Source organism: Girardinichthys multiradiatus, chromosome 9, assembly GCF_021462225.1.
Source record: "Girardinichthys multiradiatus isolate DD_20200921_A chromosome 9, DD_fGirMul_XY1, whole genome shotgun sequence".
Classification (NCBI taxonomy): Eukaryota; Metazoa; Chordata; class Actinopteri; order Cyprinodontiformes; family Goodeidae; genus Girardinichthys; species Girardinichthys multiradiatus.
Genome location: NC_061802.1, coordinates 35,390,498 through 35,405,791, shown reverse-complemented (window position 1 = coordinate 35,405,791; position 15,294 = coordinate 35,390,498). Strand labels below are relative to the sequence as shown.

The following is a 15,294-nucleotide window of genomic DNA, read 5'->3' as shown; positions in this document are numbered from 1 at the left end:
AAGTCTGATCTATTAAATTTAACTCCAGAGTCAATGAGAGCACTAAGTGGAAAGTGAAGTTGGTTAGCTACTAGGGTTGCTGGCAAGGAAAATAGTGGGGTCTTTGAGGGGGAGAACTGGCCCGCCGACCGCCCCATAACAGCCGCCGGGGTTCCGCTTTTGGTCGAGCCGAGCAAGCTGAAACAAAATGGTCAGGTGAGCCACAATAGAAGCACTGACGTGCGTCTCTGCCGCTCTTCAGCTGAGAGGTGCGCCCTTCCTAACTGCATAGGCTCGGGTTCATTACGACAAGGCGAGCGAGCTGATAAAACGAAGTTACGTATGTAACTACGGTTCTATGAATCCCGGATGACCGCCAGAAGCGGTGCTTCAAGCACTGAATGATCATTTTTGCACATGCGCAGGTCGAGAAATTAATAACAACATGGTCACATGTGACCTACCGGTGGCTCACGTGAGTCTATATAGCCACATGACACCGGGAGCCCAGTCCCGACAATCTTCTCGCGAGCACGCGGAGACAGAGGGACCGAGCGCTCTGGCGGTCATCCGGGATTCATAGAACCGTAGTTACATACGTAACTTTCGTTCTATTTCATCCCTACTGACCGCCAGAGGCGGTGCTTCAAGCACTGGATGACGCATACCAACAGGGTCCCGAGGGATCCTACGGAGGCCCCAAGGAACACAGCAACACCACTAACCTCAGCGGGACGCAGAAGGCAGTTGCTCCAGTATTCCCTGCAGGGGATGCGGCGTGGCAACGTTCACCCTGTAAAACCTGGCAAAGGTGCTTGGCGCCGTCCAGGAAGCAGCTTCACAAATGGCCTCCGAGGTGCCCCGCTCATGGCAGCCCATGAGGTGGAGAGGCTCCTAATGGAGTGACATCGCACACCGCCCGGCAGGGGCTGATCCTGCAAGGAGTAAGTCACAGAGATCATCTCCACAATCCAACGTGCCAACCGCTGTCTAGAAAGGGCCTGACCCTTCCGAGAGCCAGCATAACAAACAAAGAAACAGTCAGTCCGACGAATGGGTGCCGTGGAGCGGACATACGCCTCAAGCGCTCGGACAGGGCAAAGAGGCTCGGAGGGGGCACCAGGATTAAATCGGGAAAGCCGGAGCGGCAGCACACTGCCAGCCACTGCAGGCACCTTTGGCACAAAGGAAGCATTAGTCCACAGTGTAACACCGGAGCCATCCGGGTTCCACCGACAACATGGCTCAGACACAGACAGAGCATGCAATTCCCCCACCCGTTTGGCAGAAACTATGGCCAACAGGAAGGGCTCAAAAGGGGGGGGAGGGACTGAAGAGCCGCAAGCACTAGCAACAAATCCCACGTAGGGGCCACAGGGCGCCTGGGCGGACACAAGTGCCTGGCACCCTTCAGGATCAGCGTGACATCCCCATGCCGGCCAACAGAGCAACCACCAAACCCAACATGACAACGGGAAATGGCTGCTACATACACCTTCAAGGTGGAAGGTGATCGCCCTAGATCCAGCAACTCCTGGAGGAAGGACAGCAAATGGGAAACAGGACAGCGAACAGGGTCCAGTCCCTTACCACGGCACCAGCCGGCAAAGACCGCCCATTTAGCACCATAGGCGGTCCGCGTGGACGGTGCCCATGCACCATTCATGGTCTATCCAACCATGCCCCCCTAATGGGAGAAGGCAGAGCCTGCACCTGTAGAGGCCAAAGCCAGAGTTTTAGGCAGCCCGGATCGGGGTGGAGAATCTGGCCTCCCATCTGGGAGAGGAGGTCTCTCCTGGAGGGGAGGCGCATCGGCCAGCTGGAGCAGAGCCTGCACAGCAGAGGAAACCAGGTCCTCCCTGGCCAAAAGGGGGCTACCAGCAGAAGCTCGTGCCTGTCCTGAAGAACCCTCAGAAGCGTCTGGGGGATCAGGGGAAACAGGGGAAAGGCGTAGAGGGGGCCACTCGTGCACCAGTGCGTCGTAGCCCAGAGGACTGGCATTGTCCATCAGGGAAAACCAGAGGGGAAGGTGAACTGCATCTCTGGAGGCAAAAAGTTCCACCTCCGCCCTGCTGAAGGTGGCCCAAATGCGATCCACCACCTCCGGGTGAAGCCGCCACTCCCCCGGAAGTGGCACCTGGCGAGACAGAAAGTCCACGGAGACATTCTGCGGACCTGGAATATAGGCTGCCCTGAGGCTGGCAAGGTGTGACGCCGCCCAGACCAGGAGCCGCCGGGCCAGGGACAGTAGTCTCAGAGACCTGGACCCTCCTTGGTGATTTATATGGAAGACAACCGTGGTGTTGTCCGACCAGACCAACACATGTCGTCCTAGCAGCCCTGGAAGGAAAGCACGGAGCGCCAGGAACACAGCCATCAGCTCCAGAACATTGATATGGACCCTGCACTGCCGCGGGGACCACACCCCCTGAGCCGCACGGTCTTGCCAGGTCGCTCCCCAACCCTCGGAGGAGAAAACGCTACCTGCGAGTCAGACAATCAGAAATAGCAACGTATAATTGAATGAACGGACTCAGCACGAGCAGAAAACGCTACCGGCGAGTCGAACAAACTTACCAGAAACCCTGGAAGAAAAGGCAGCTTGCGCAGCCTCTGGAGGGCAGAATCATCCGCAGCTCCGACCACAAACGATCACGAGGCTCCCAGCAGCAAGCAGCAAGAGGAACGAGGAACAAACAAACACAAGTCAACACCTGTCATGTGACTATATAGACTCACGTGAGCCACCGGTAGGTCACATGTGACCATGTTGTTATTAGTTTCTCGACCTGCGCATGCGCAAGAATGATCATTCAGTGCTTGAAGCACCGCCTCTGGCGGTCAGTAGGGATGAAATATAACTGGTGGTTGGGGTGTGGACACTAACTGGTTCCTAGTTACTGTTCGTTCCATACGGCTACGCCTCCTCTCTCTCATCCTGTTATCGAGCCGGACAGCCGGGGTTAAAAACTCATCTAAACCTTCTGGCTCATCTAACAGTGAAAGTTCATCCTTTAAAGTCTCATCAAGACACTGAAAAAGGCAGATTTTAGAGCAGAGGCATTCCAACCCCGAGGCTGCCCCTAAAGTGCGGAATTCTATTGTGAACTCTGTCAAGGGACGACCTCGCTGTTTTAAAGCTCACAGTCATCGGGCCACACTGGACTGATCCATGTCGACATCAAAAGTTCACCTGAAATCCTTAATAAACTTCTCATATGAGCATCCAAAACTGCTATATCTTGTGAATTTGGCTTTGGCCCACCAGAGCGCCCTGCCTGTTAACAAGCCCAACACATAAGAGATCCTGACATCATCATGGGGAAATGACTGTGGTGACCTATTGAAAACTAAGGTGCATTGTAACAAGAAACCCCTACAAGTTCCTACTTCAGGGCAGGGGTAAGTAACCTTCCGGCTGTGAGGAAGGTGCTGCGAGACAGGGGGCTCGGCGGTGCCCTCTGCAGGCATGGCGGGGTTAATGCTCAAGGCATGTTGCAGCAAAGCTCCCATCAGCTCCAGCGGCTGGTTGCTCTGCCGCTGTTGTTCGAGGATGTATCGGAGGGTCGAACCATGGGAGTGAAGCTGCTGACAGTGATCAGGAACGGTTTTCTGAAGTGCCTCAGTGGTGTCCGGCTGGCCTGAGTGTTCTGTCATATTTTTAAAGGCCGATTTGAACCACATACAGAAACACTCAAAAATAGAGGACCGTTTTGGTGAGGTTTATTTAAAGGAGGAGGAAGACCCGAGCGGCTCGCACCGGAAACAGGCTCTGCAAGAGACGAGACAGGTTAGAAACGAATGATTCAAAGAAAACCTCCGATCTGCAGCTTGCTTACTTTTAGATTGTTTTGAACCACCAGGGAGAGAGAAAAGACGAGTCTGGAAGATAGTGGAGTGGCTCAGGATCCGGCCGCGCTTGCCGATTCCTTAGATCACAGCTGGAGGAAGGACAGGATCTCACTTAGAGCCTAAAGTGCAAGAGCGGACTACCGACTGATTTAGTTTGTTTTGAATTGTATGCTACTCTATTTTGACTATTTTGAGTGGAGACTGATTAGTATTAGACCTTTAAAGGTGCTAACAGTTGCCACACTGAACATGGGCACTCACAATGTATAAGTGTAAGGTGACACTGCAACCAGTGACCATTTCTCCATCTCATCTACCTTTTCAAAATTACCAGCTGCACTTAAATGCACGGTGAGGAAAGCAAAAGTAGTCAGTTATATCAAACACTGACATTTACCTGTGTCTAGGCCTCAGACTGTACAGCCTATGGTCGTATTTCTGGTTCAGTGTTCTCTCTACTGCCCAGTTGATAAATGTCTTCTGGAGCAGCTGTAGTAGGAGGTTGTTGAACCTGGACATTAGTACCATATCCACAGGAAGGCCATTACGCCCCAATCTGCTAATCACCCAGGCCCTCTCCCGTATACTGAAAAATGTCTGAAGAGGGTTGAGGAGGTCAAATGGAAAATATTAGATGTCTTAGCTTTTCAAATAAGATGGTAGTCCTCCTGTTTTTCCTGCTTTTACCTTCTCTGCAGATCTGTTAATCTTGACTGTAACATCTCCTCCAGAGTTACCAATGCCAACAACGACCACCCTTTTCCCCTTGAAGCAATCTGCATCATTATATTCCCAGCTATGAAGAACTCTGCCACAGAATGTTTCAGGTCCTGGAGAAAAACAGATGTTGCAGCAGCTCAAAGTAAAAGATTTTATTATTTTCAATAATTAACCAGTATTAAGATATTAAAGTGGATTAATCTGATACCTTGAATGTCAGACAGGGCAACTGCTGGATGAGTATAGTGTCCTGAACAGACCAGAACGGCGTCAAAAATGTATTTTTCTTCCTCTTTATTTTTGTTCAGGGTCACTACATCCCACTGATCAGACAATGAAAAGTCTGGCCTTTGTGTAATACTCCTCACAATGGTCTAAAGTGTGCACAGAAATGAACACTTGAGGACATTAACAGAGAGTCTGGATCTTCTGCATACGCAGACTGGATAAGAAACTCAGAACTGGAGGTAACCTGGGAAGGAGGACATGAAAAGGTAAGTACTCAGAAAATAATCACAAGGAGACTTGTCTTGGCCAGCTAGAGTTACCACTGCAGGTTAACACTCAGGCGCCGGAATGTTGGCAACGTTGGGTATTTAAGCTTCTCTCCTGATGAGGCTGATGGAGAACACCTGTGGACCCAGCTCCTACCGTGCATCTGGTGCCATCTAGAGGTTGGATGGGGTTAGTAGCAGGTAAAACAGGTGAACAGAAAGAAACTCCCAGAGCTCTGACACTTTGCAGGCATTTACCACCAAAGAGCAGTAGAGGTTGGATCGCTCTGGATCAGGTGACTCCTGTAGGCTCAGAAAAACAAGGCTGGGGTTTATAAAGAAGATTTACAAAAGTACACATATCTTTCGTCTTTTTCCCCTTTTTTTGTGTTACAGTCCCAGGCTTCAGTTTATTTGATTAAGAATTTACATAGACCAACTTGCAGCTCTAATTGTTGCCATATGTGCTTCAACTCTGTGGTTCTGACTCACATTTTTGTTATTCATAAACAAAATCTAAACTTTGTATTATCTTTCTCCTTCAACTTCGACATTATGCAGAACTTTATGTTGGTCTGTCACATCAAATCCAATTAAAACACAGTATGTGGCAGAATGTAAAAATGTTCAAGGGAGTATGAATACCTGTGCAAGGCACTGTGATCTTTAGTTATATTTCATACACAGCAACTTGACTTACAGGACAAGATCACTCCACCTGTTCAAACTTTCCCACCTTAAATTTCCACAGGCTGCTAATGTCCTCACTACTTTCAAAGCAGACAGGATCCAAGCCCTCGTCTAAGCAGATTTGATACAGGCCAGACCTGGACTGCCTGCCCCAACAACTGCCACACGTTGAGCCATCACTGAGGAGAAAAGGAACTGTCAGATAGGTTGTATTTCACAAAGCAAAAATGTTGTGTTCAAATTGCCCATTTGTGCATGAAAAAGTCCTCTGTCTAGAGAAATAACCTAACCTGCTGTTAAATGTTTCAGATGTCATTTTTGTCATGACCATAGAAAAACTCAAAAGGCAAAATTACATACAAGGGAAACTACCTCTATTTAAAGAGGACAAATGTGAAACATTTTATAGCCCTAAAAAAATACTCAAAAGAAAACATTTTTTAAAAAGAGGGGCAATGAATCATTTTAAATATATTTCACTGGAATTTGACCCATTTCTTCTGCCAAATGTGGTGTGAATGCATCACTTTTGTAGGTCTCCTTGCTCACAGAATCCTTAAGTTCTGACCACAAAAATGTATATTGAACTCAGATCAGGGCTAGCTCATATTTGGAGATTGCAACATCTGTAAGAGACTACTTTTTTTCTCTCACAAATCCATAAATCCTATTTGAAAATAGAATATTTCTTGATTCTAAATTAATAATGTAATGGTCTCTAAATACCGCACTCCTTTAATATCTGATAAATCTCACTCACTCACTCATCTCACAATTCACTGACTCATAATCTCAATCATAAGAAACAACAATATAACTGGTGCTTTCACCAGTCCATGCTCTCAGATAAAACACTCTGCAATTCATAGAGAACAAGATCTCTGATTTTTTTGGATACTAATAATACAAAAGATGTCACTGATTCCACTTTATGAGAAATTGGAATGGGAAGTTGTGATCAGATGCTATGTTATTTCTCTTTAAACCTCCCTGAAAAACAAAAAGCGGAAATGCCTCACAGAAATTGAAAATGAACCAGCACACTTGAAACTTAACTATAGGTCCTCTTCCTTTAGGCTATAGGGTCTAAACCTCCCTAAGCTGACCAATGTTGCACGAGAGCCTCTTAATGCAGATATCATGTTAGAGGAGATCCTAGAAGCAATAAAGTCATCCCCCAAAGCTAAAGCCCTGGGCCTAAATAGCTTTGCATTGCTTTAAACATGCCAACAAGATTGCTCCTCTTCTATTTAGCATGTTTTCTCATTCCTTTGAAAGTAATACATTTCCACGTAACCCCTATGTAACCAAACCCTAACCCATGTAAGAAGCTAATATTCTCATTACTTTAAGTGGAATTAAACACGATGTAAAAGCATAACCCGCCCTCAGACAAATTTTTAACCAAAGTGGGCAGTGCCAAGAAACACTGAGGGGCACGGCCTAGTGTGGGGATGTGGCCAGGATGACGATATGAAGCAGCAAGGCGGCCAAAGGCTGGGTGAACATACGTGAAACAGATCAGAGGAAACTAGACCAAGTGAAAGTCGGTGCAACCGAATGAAAGCGAATAAGGATGAATGTTTTACAAAATAAAATAACATGAAATAAAAAATAATCAGGATGTCTGACAAAATTGTATAATTGTGACAACATAACTATAGACATATCACGGCGACTAACAAGTGGATCCTGTTCTTATTCTAGCTATTGAATATTTATGAAGCTTCTCAATACACTGGATGAGTATGTGTCACTTAAGGCTTTGGTAAAGACTGTTGTTAAAACTTTATATAGGCTGGTATTGCTTGCTAAGCTGTTAGGCTGCATGCTTCCATTTGCCTTTCACTTTGCTGCGGATACACCTGAATTTTCCCTCAGTGGGATAAAAAAGATCAGATCTGAATTTGGCTCCGAAGGATCTGAGTATTTAAGCACCCAGTTGGTTTGAGACCAAAATATTTTATCTCCTTATTTTTCTATTTTCATTTGATTTTGTTAAAAGTATTGTTTTCATGTGCTGTATAAAACTATAATTTTGTTTTAAAATAAAGAGGCAAAGAAAAAAAGTTTTTAAAAAACGATATAAACTTTTCAACCCCTGGCAATTGCATGAGTTTCTTTTATTAATTAGTCAGTCAGTCATTTTCTACAGTTTCTTCCATAGTGGGTCGCGGGGGAGTTGGTGCCTATCTCCAGCAGTCTATGGGTGGGAGGCGGGGTTCACCCTGGACAGGTCGCCAGTCCATCATAGGGCAACACACAAACAACCATGCACACACTCATACACACACCTAAGGGCAATTTAGAGAGACCAGTTACCCTAACAGACATGTCTTTTGACTGTGGGAATAAGCCGGAGTACCTGGTGAGAACCCACGCATGCATGGGGAGAACATGCAAACTCTATGCAGAAAGACCCCTGGCCGGGAGTTGAACCTGGGACCTTCTTGCTGCAAGGCAACAGCAGCCTGCACTTTTATTCATTATAATTTTTTTAATTGAAGGAAGTCATGGAAAACTGGATGGGGAAACAAATATGGTCAGTCACATTTAATGAATGACAATGGCATTTTATGTGTATATAATATAACCTAACACCTTCATGAGGACCACACAATCGAGGCACGTGACGTCACCTGGTACGGCCCCACCCTGGAGCCAGGCTTGGGGGGGGGTCGGGACTCGTTGGAGTGCGCCTGGTGGCAGGGTTGCTCCTTGCGGGACCCTAAATCTGAATTAATAATCGGACTTAGTCTGATTTAAGATAAGTGATAAACGAAAAAATCGTGTAATTTTCTTCCCAAAAGATCCCAAACAAATTTTCAAATTGAATATTTACCTATTTTGAAAGGGCCTTTTTAAAATCTCTGGACACTTTCAACATTACTATTGGGCAGTGAATGCAAGGGTCCTAGTTTACTGGCAGGAAGGCTACTCAAGAGATCTCTGCTGAGACCCCCACCCCTGGGTGAAAAGAGCAGTGTTAAAAAAGCTCTCTCCCAGCACTTTTTTTTCTCTTTTCTCAGGACCAATATCTCCTGTAAATAGTGGAATAAATAAGATGACTGTCTTAAACTGTTTGAAAATATGAAAAAAAAAAAAATGATACAGTAAGATACCGTAGTTCACACCGTAATGTATGGTAATCAAGCATTCCCCCCATGGGTCTATAGAGGATATATTAGATATTTTCTGATATAATAGAAGCATTTCTCCTTCTGCTGAGTCTGACCTTTTAAAAAGACACTAGCAAAGTTGGTTTTCCAATTGTGAACAGAGGCACTTTTATTACCTAATTTTAAATCTTGTTTTGGGATGAATTCAGATTTACAACCTCGAGTTTAGCCTTTGTCACTGCTGAATGAACAATCATTAGGCCTATATTGAACATGCTTATGTAAATCTGATTTGTCAGATAATATTTTCTTATAAAAAGGTAAAGAAAGTTAAAAATAAAAACAAAATAAAACATTTTTCTTATGTTTAGTCATTATGTTGTGGAACATTTAAAGTTTTTTTGAAAAACTTTGGTTTACTTTGACTTCACAAATATGCTCAACTTTTTTTGGTCTACCATAAAATCCAAATAAAATACTGTCATGTCTGAGGTTGCAAGGTGACTAGTGTGAGAGTTAAAGGGGTGTGTATACTTTTATGAAGCTCTGTAACTAACATTGAATGGATGGCATGTGTATTGGAATGGGCTGGATTCATATGAATTGCATTTGGATTAAACTGGATTCTATATAACTGGATACGAGCTGGACCTGTTTGACCAGTAACGTGCATTTGATGAGAATTTGTGCATTTTCTTTTACATTTTCTAATTGCTTTGTAGAGTAAAACTGGATATAACAAGCCTAATATAAAAGAAGAAGTAAAACAAGGAATCAATCAATCAAACAAACCAAAGGTTGTATGAGGAGCACCCATTGCTTTATGTGCCTTTAAAACTTTTATTCATATGACAAATGGTTCCTATTCACCAAAAACATCAGAAGTATGTATTCTGTGTGAAACATAATTAAATGTAATACTAACTTAAGCCCTCAGAAGTAATTTCACCTGAAAATATACAACAAAATAAATCAAGAATAGCTCCACAGTTATCAGGTCTAAATGCAAACTTTTGGTACATTTGTAAAGGTAAGACATAAAATAATGTTTTTCCAGCGTAAGCAATATTACAACTGTTACTATGCTTGATTTATTTGTGACAAAACAAAGCAAATGTTAAAGTTATTAAGCCTGGCTGAAACCCACTGGTCGGTTCACAGGGTTCAACAGTATTGTAATGGCAGCAGATTTATGGTAACGTAATTATTTGGTTATTGGTGCAGGGGTAGAACGATACCACAAACTGTGCAGAGTTGTTGACATGTGGATGTAATGTTTATACCACGATCACAAGAGGAATCTTTGGAGAAGTCAAGGTGAGGCTCTTAAACCTAAGCAAGCACTGTGGTGCTAGCATTATAGTGAAGGTCTGTTTGACTGTGGTACAGGTGTATTGGACAAAATAGATGGAATAATAAAAAGGAACAACCTCTGTTTCTTTACCTCAAATTAACAGCTAGATATTTGAACTCAATTCAGTGATCCAAACATTAAAGTATCCATATATCACACCAGAACTGGGTTTGAAATGAAAAAGGCAAGCTAACATTTTTGCCAGGAATAGACTCAACCTCAACCTGGTTGAAAATGTATAATCAATCTTGGCTCAACCTTCCTATTATGGTATTCAATAAACAATGACCTGCAGTACATTGATGGCATGGTTCAGGCCTGCTTGTGAAAAGTTAAAACTGCTTACAGTACTTTTGCAATATAAAACATTACTTCAGTGCAGGTTGGTCTGAGTGTTACCAGTGTTAAATGTTAAAGTATAAAGAGCTGCATTATGAAATCACAGTTGATATTGCTACACTGCTAGCAGATGTCTGGTCCCCTCTGTTAACTTTTCAGTTAATGTCAGAGGTTCCAAACTTGGGGGTTTTTAGACTGTTTGTGGATGAAGTTTGGACATCAGGGTGGGGAGGATGGTTGGATTGTGAACCTGGATGTAGTAGATGGCACTTCCTCCAGCCATGATCATCAAGCTCCACTTGATCAGACGGCCTGCCGTCGAGCTCTCATGTGGCCCCAGCTGTGTGGCACAGAAACAATTAATGGTCTGGAATTTAAAGGACGTAGTCCATAGTTAATGTGAATGTAGATAAACACTGCAGGGCAGAAGTTTACATTACTCATCTATCAGCATGAAGGTCAAGTTGATTTTGGGCTTTAAATGGTGCTTTGAAACTGTTCTTTTTTTGGAACCTCAAGAATTGTATAAAGCAATATTTAGGTTGAAGGTTAAATTTATTGTGAGTTTTCTCTAAATCAAACATGGTCAAATTAAACATGCAGGCTCTGATATTCTTACACACTTTAACTAATTTTTGAAGAAATTCCCCATAGTAGGTTGCACCTCGGCCACATGCTTTTTCTGGACATCAACAAGCTTCTAAAATAGTTCTGGCTTGATATTTGACCACTTTTATAATGTACAGCCAAGAGTGCTTTACATCTATATAGACTAAGTGTGGTGATCATAAAAGAAGCGCCTGCTCCGAAGCTGACTCTTTCAAACTTGATTTAGACTTGTGGTCCTTGTGAACAAGCCAAAAGCCAAAAGGGGAAAATAAATATGGTCAGATAAGACAACGATTCAGCTGTTTGGCCACAAAGAAAAGAAAAACGTTTGAAGAAGTCAAGGTAAAGCTCCCAAACTGATAAACACCGTATTAACTGCCAAGCACGGTAGGGGTAACAACATGCTGAGGGTCAGTTTCACTCCTTGTGGTACTTGTGCATCAATGAAAAATGAAAAAATGAGTTTTATCTTCAAATGTATACCTTATCTCAGATCAACAGCTAGAATGCTGAACCTTGGACAAAACTGTATGTGTTTCTCAATAGGTCAATGAGCCCAAAACATACATCAGAACTGGATAAAGCAGGCTAACATTAAGCCTCTGGAATAGTCCTGTTAAGAAGAGTGATGAGTACCCCCACTAATATTTATCTGTATATATTAAACCTTGCTTTAATTCTATGTAGTTAGAGAAAATCCCCATTTAATTCTTTAAAAAAAAACTGAATTCAGTTATTAGTTTTATTCTAACCAGAAAAGAGGAACAGTTAAAAAAAACCTCTAAAGACCCAAACTGATCAGAGATTCATGCAGATGACAAGTCTACGTAAATGTTTGACATGCAGTGTATGTGGGGCATTTCAGACCTGTCGGGCTCTTAGGGGTTGGTACATGCGGTCGAACTGGGTGAAGATTGCCCTGCGGGCCCCGTCCCATTTTCCTGGTCCCATCAGTCGGTACTGATAAGCAGTAACGGGTCCCCAGAAAACCCGCCTAAACAGTGGGAAGTCAGTGAGGAACAGCCAGAGGAGACTTGGGCGCACATTGATATCCTTTGCCAAGTCGTCCATGTACTCAACAAAGTCCACCTGCAGGGGTGTCAGCCTTGATACAACGTAGCTGTAGGAGAAAAAAGTCTAAACTTAAAAACTATTTAAACAGAACTAGAAACTTTGCTTTGAGTCTTAAAGGCATAATAAACATTGTTCATACTTTCTCTCAATATTATTTGTGTCCTTCTCAACAGCCTTGATCATGGCTTGGCTTGAAGGAAGCTTCTTATGTCCTAAAGGCCCAAAGACAGAAAGCTGACATTAAACACACTATATTTGCTAAGGTCGGGACAAGTGGCAAATGATATCATTTAAAGATGTACTACAGTGGTCTCTGCTGAATGAAGCATCACCTTTGAAGACACGAGTGACAAAGCGGGCCTGCATCTCAGCCTGTGGCATGATGGCTCCATCAGAATGGATAAAGCCCACGATAGCCAGAGTAGGATGCTCAAGGACTGGGGGGAAAACATGTTTGTAGAGACCCACACGGTGCCCTGACTTGTACATGACGTTGTTGGGCAAGTAGGGGAAATCATAGTTGTACCCCGTGGCGAACACAATCAAATCCACCTGTAAGAGGAAAAACATTAGTTCTAAGGTGTTTCCTTGAGGAAACAACAACTTATAACACATCTGATAACATTGTCCTCTAACATTTTCTGCAGCGCTGCCATCATTGAAGACCACGGTGGATCCTCGGATCTCTTTCACGTTTGGTTTGATGAGGACTGACCCGGACAAAATCTTAAAGGGAAGGTCATCGTTGATCACTGGAATCTGGCTGAAGAGCCTTTGGAAAAACAGGAAGGAGGAGATATGATTTAACAGTAGCCTGCAAACATAATGGAATACTCTGAAAATCTAATAAGATTAAAGATTCTGACAGAACAATGATTAATGCAGTTAAGTATCTTACCTGTGTTTGGGTTTGAGGCCGTACATTGCGTGATCATACATGGCGTTGAGCTTTTTCTCACCCAGCCAGTTAAGAACACTCATGGGCAGCAGCCTAAACATAACATGAACAAAGCGTGTGTTGAACCTGTCAACCGGTAAGCCGTTGTCAGAAACCTGACGGATGACCCAGGCACCACTGCGAGTGCTCAGGTAAACCTGTAAAATAGATTGAAGGACAACGATCAATAACATCTCCAAATAAAGTGTTCACCCCATTTTACAGCCTTCAACTGTTGCAATGGTTGGATATAACTAGAAAGTCCTCCAACCTGCTCGGCAACTCTGCTGCCCTCCACAGCGATGTCTCCTCCTGAGTTACCAATGCCGATGACCACCACTCTTTTCCCGTGCATGTCCTCAGGTCCCTTGTAGTCCCAACTGTGAGAGTATTTTCCTTCAAACGTCTCAATTCCTAGAAAATATTGGAAAAACATATGAGTATATGGCATGGCATTTTCATACTGCCCCGTCCATTTTGTTTAATTTTGCAAATAATGAGGGACTCGTGTTCTGCATTAACACAGTAAAAGTACTCGTACCCTGAGACATTTTGTCATGTTTCAACCTCTAAGCTTAATGTATTTTAAAGGGATTTTATGTGAAAGACCAGCAAAAAAGTGAAGTGAAAGGATAAACAGCCTTAAAAAAGTGTGACATGCATTTCCATTCAGTTTCCTTGAGCTGATATTCAGTCAGATAAGATTGAGAGCATCTGTGACCCTCAGGTTCCTCCACAGATTCTTAATTAGATTTGGGTCTGTACTTTGACTGGGATCAAAAGCACAGATATGCTTTTGATCTTAACCATTAGATGTATTTTTAGAATTCGTTTTCTGCTGGAAGGTGAACCCCCACCCCAGTCTCAAGTGTTTTGCAGCCTCTAAAAGGGTTTTCTTCTAAGTGTACCCTGTATTTACTTACTTCCATCTTCCAATTAACTCTGACTGACTTTTCTGTCCCTGCTGAAGAAAACCATGACGGTGGCATCAAGCTGCCCCTACCATGTTTTACTGTGGCGATGATCTACACAACAAATTGTACATGTAGCCCACAAACTTTGATTTTGGTCTCATCTGACCAGACCACACTGTCCACATGTTTGCTGTGTCTCCTACATGGCTTGTTTAAAGTGCAAACAGGGCTTCTTACAGCTTTAATTCAACAATGGCTTTCTTCTTGCCTCTTTCATAAATCCCAGATTTGTGGATAATATGAGTTTCCTGTTCACTACCCTGCCTGGGCTGTGAATTTCTGCATTTCCCCCAAAGTTACCATAGGCCTACTGGCTGCTTTTCTGATAATTCGCTCCCTGACTGTCCAGTGGGTTTACATGTATAGCATATATTTTCAGGTGATGGATTGAACACTGCTCTAAGAAAGGTTCTTGGAATATCGTTTTAGAATCTACTTGTTAATTAATGTTCTCTAACAAACCTCTGAGGCCTTCGCATAACAGCATATATACATATTGTGGAAATATAAATGCCTTATTATTAGTAGTTAAGACTAAGACATATTTGGGACTTTGCTTTTATTAGGAGTTTTAGTTATGTTTTTGATATGCTTTCTCTCTCTCTTGACACTCAGGCAGGTGGGTTAATATGCCCAATCACTTGAACCCCGCCCATCTCCACTTGACCCACACATTAACAAACAAACAGCAAAAATAAAAATCTTTATTTATTTATTTTTTTTTACCGTGTCCTGTCCGGCAGAGTATCGCTCAGAATTGTTGTCTGAGTGCCAAGAAATTGCCCAACAGATTTACTTTCACAAGCAGAGCGTCACAGCTAATGCTTTAAAGCTCTGCTTGATATTTATAAAAGAAACTTTATTATAAACTTCTTTGGAAATATTTCAATTGTTACGGACATGGAGACTGAAATGAAAAGGAAAAAAGAAGCTCAAAAAAGAGAGAGATGGGGCAAAAGGGAAAAAAAGAGTGGAGGAGAGAAAGAAGGATGAAGAGAATACAAGATTACACCCTGCTTGCTTATACACCTGCGGCTGTTTTTTTTTTTTTTGGTTTTTAACAAAATAGTACACGGCACTTATGAATGAATGTAAAATGTACTTAGTGAGAGGTGCAGCCAAATATAGAACATCTGTGTATCTGTCAACACCT

At 43.2% G+C, this 15,294-nt stretch overlaps 1 protein-coding gene and 2 long non-coding RNA genes across 3 annotated transcripts in view; 1 reads left to right on the top strand and 2 right to left on the bottom strand.

Annotated features, from left to right (window-relative positions):
• Window positions 1-3,493: 3,493 nt before the first annotated feature.
• LOC124874528 lies at window positions 3,494-4,997 on the top strand. Its single transcript, XR_007039826.1, has 3 exons — window positions 3,494-3,769; window positions 4,530-4,693; window positions 4,860-4,997. It is a non-coding gene; the product is annotated as an uncharacterized LOC124874528 (long non-coding RNA).
• Window positions 4,279-4,899, bottom strand: LOC124874529. The gene is made up of 3 exons (XR_007039827.1): window positions 4,760-4,899; window positions 4,519-4,661; window positions 4,279-4,428 (listed from the first exon to the last, which is right to left on the bottom strand). It is a non-coding gene; the product is annotated as an uncharacterized LOC124874529 (long non-coding RNA).
• A 4,655-nt stretch (window positions 4,998-9,652) lies between the features above and the next one.
• LOC124873268 (flavin-containing monooxygenase 5-like) overlaps window positions 9,653-15,294 on the bottom strand; it is a 51,662-nt gene continuing 46,020 nt past the window's right edge. Inside the window, exons 4-10 of the mRNA XM_047373790.1 lie at window positions 13,439-13,581; window positions 13,129-13,325; window positions 12,867-13,002; window positions 12,563-12,782; window positions 12,370-12,442; window positions 12,024-12,276; window positions 9,653-10,887 (exon numbers count right to left, since the gene is read on the bottom strand). Coding sequence (XP_047229746.1) covers window positions 10,738-10,887; window positions 12,024-12,276; window positions 12,370-12,442; window positions 12,563-12,782; window positions 12,867-13,002; window positions 13,129-13,325; window positions 13,439-13,581 — 1,172 coding nt within the window. The 3' untranslated portion in view covers window positions 9,653-10,737. The remainder of the gene's footprint in view (window positions 10,888-12,023; window positions 12,277-12,369; window positions 12,443-12,562; window positions 12,783-12,866; window positions 13,003-13,128; window positions 13,326-13,438; window positions 13,582-15,294) is intronic.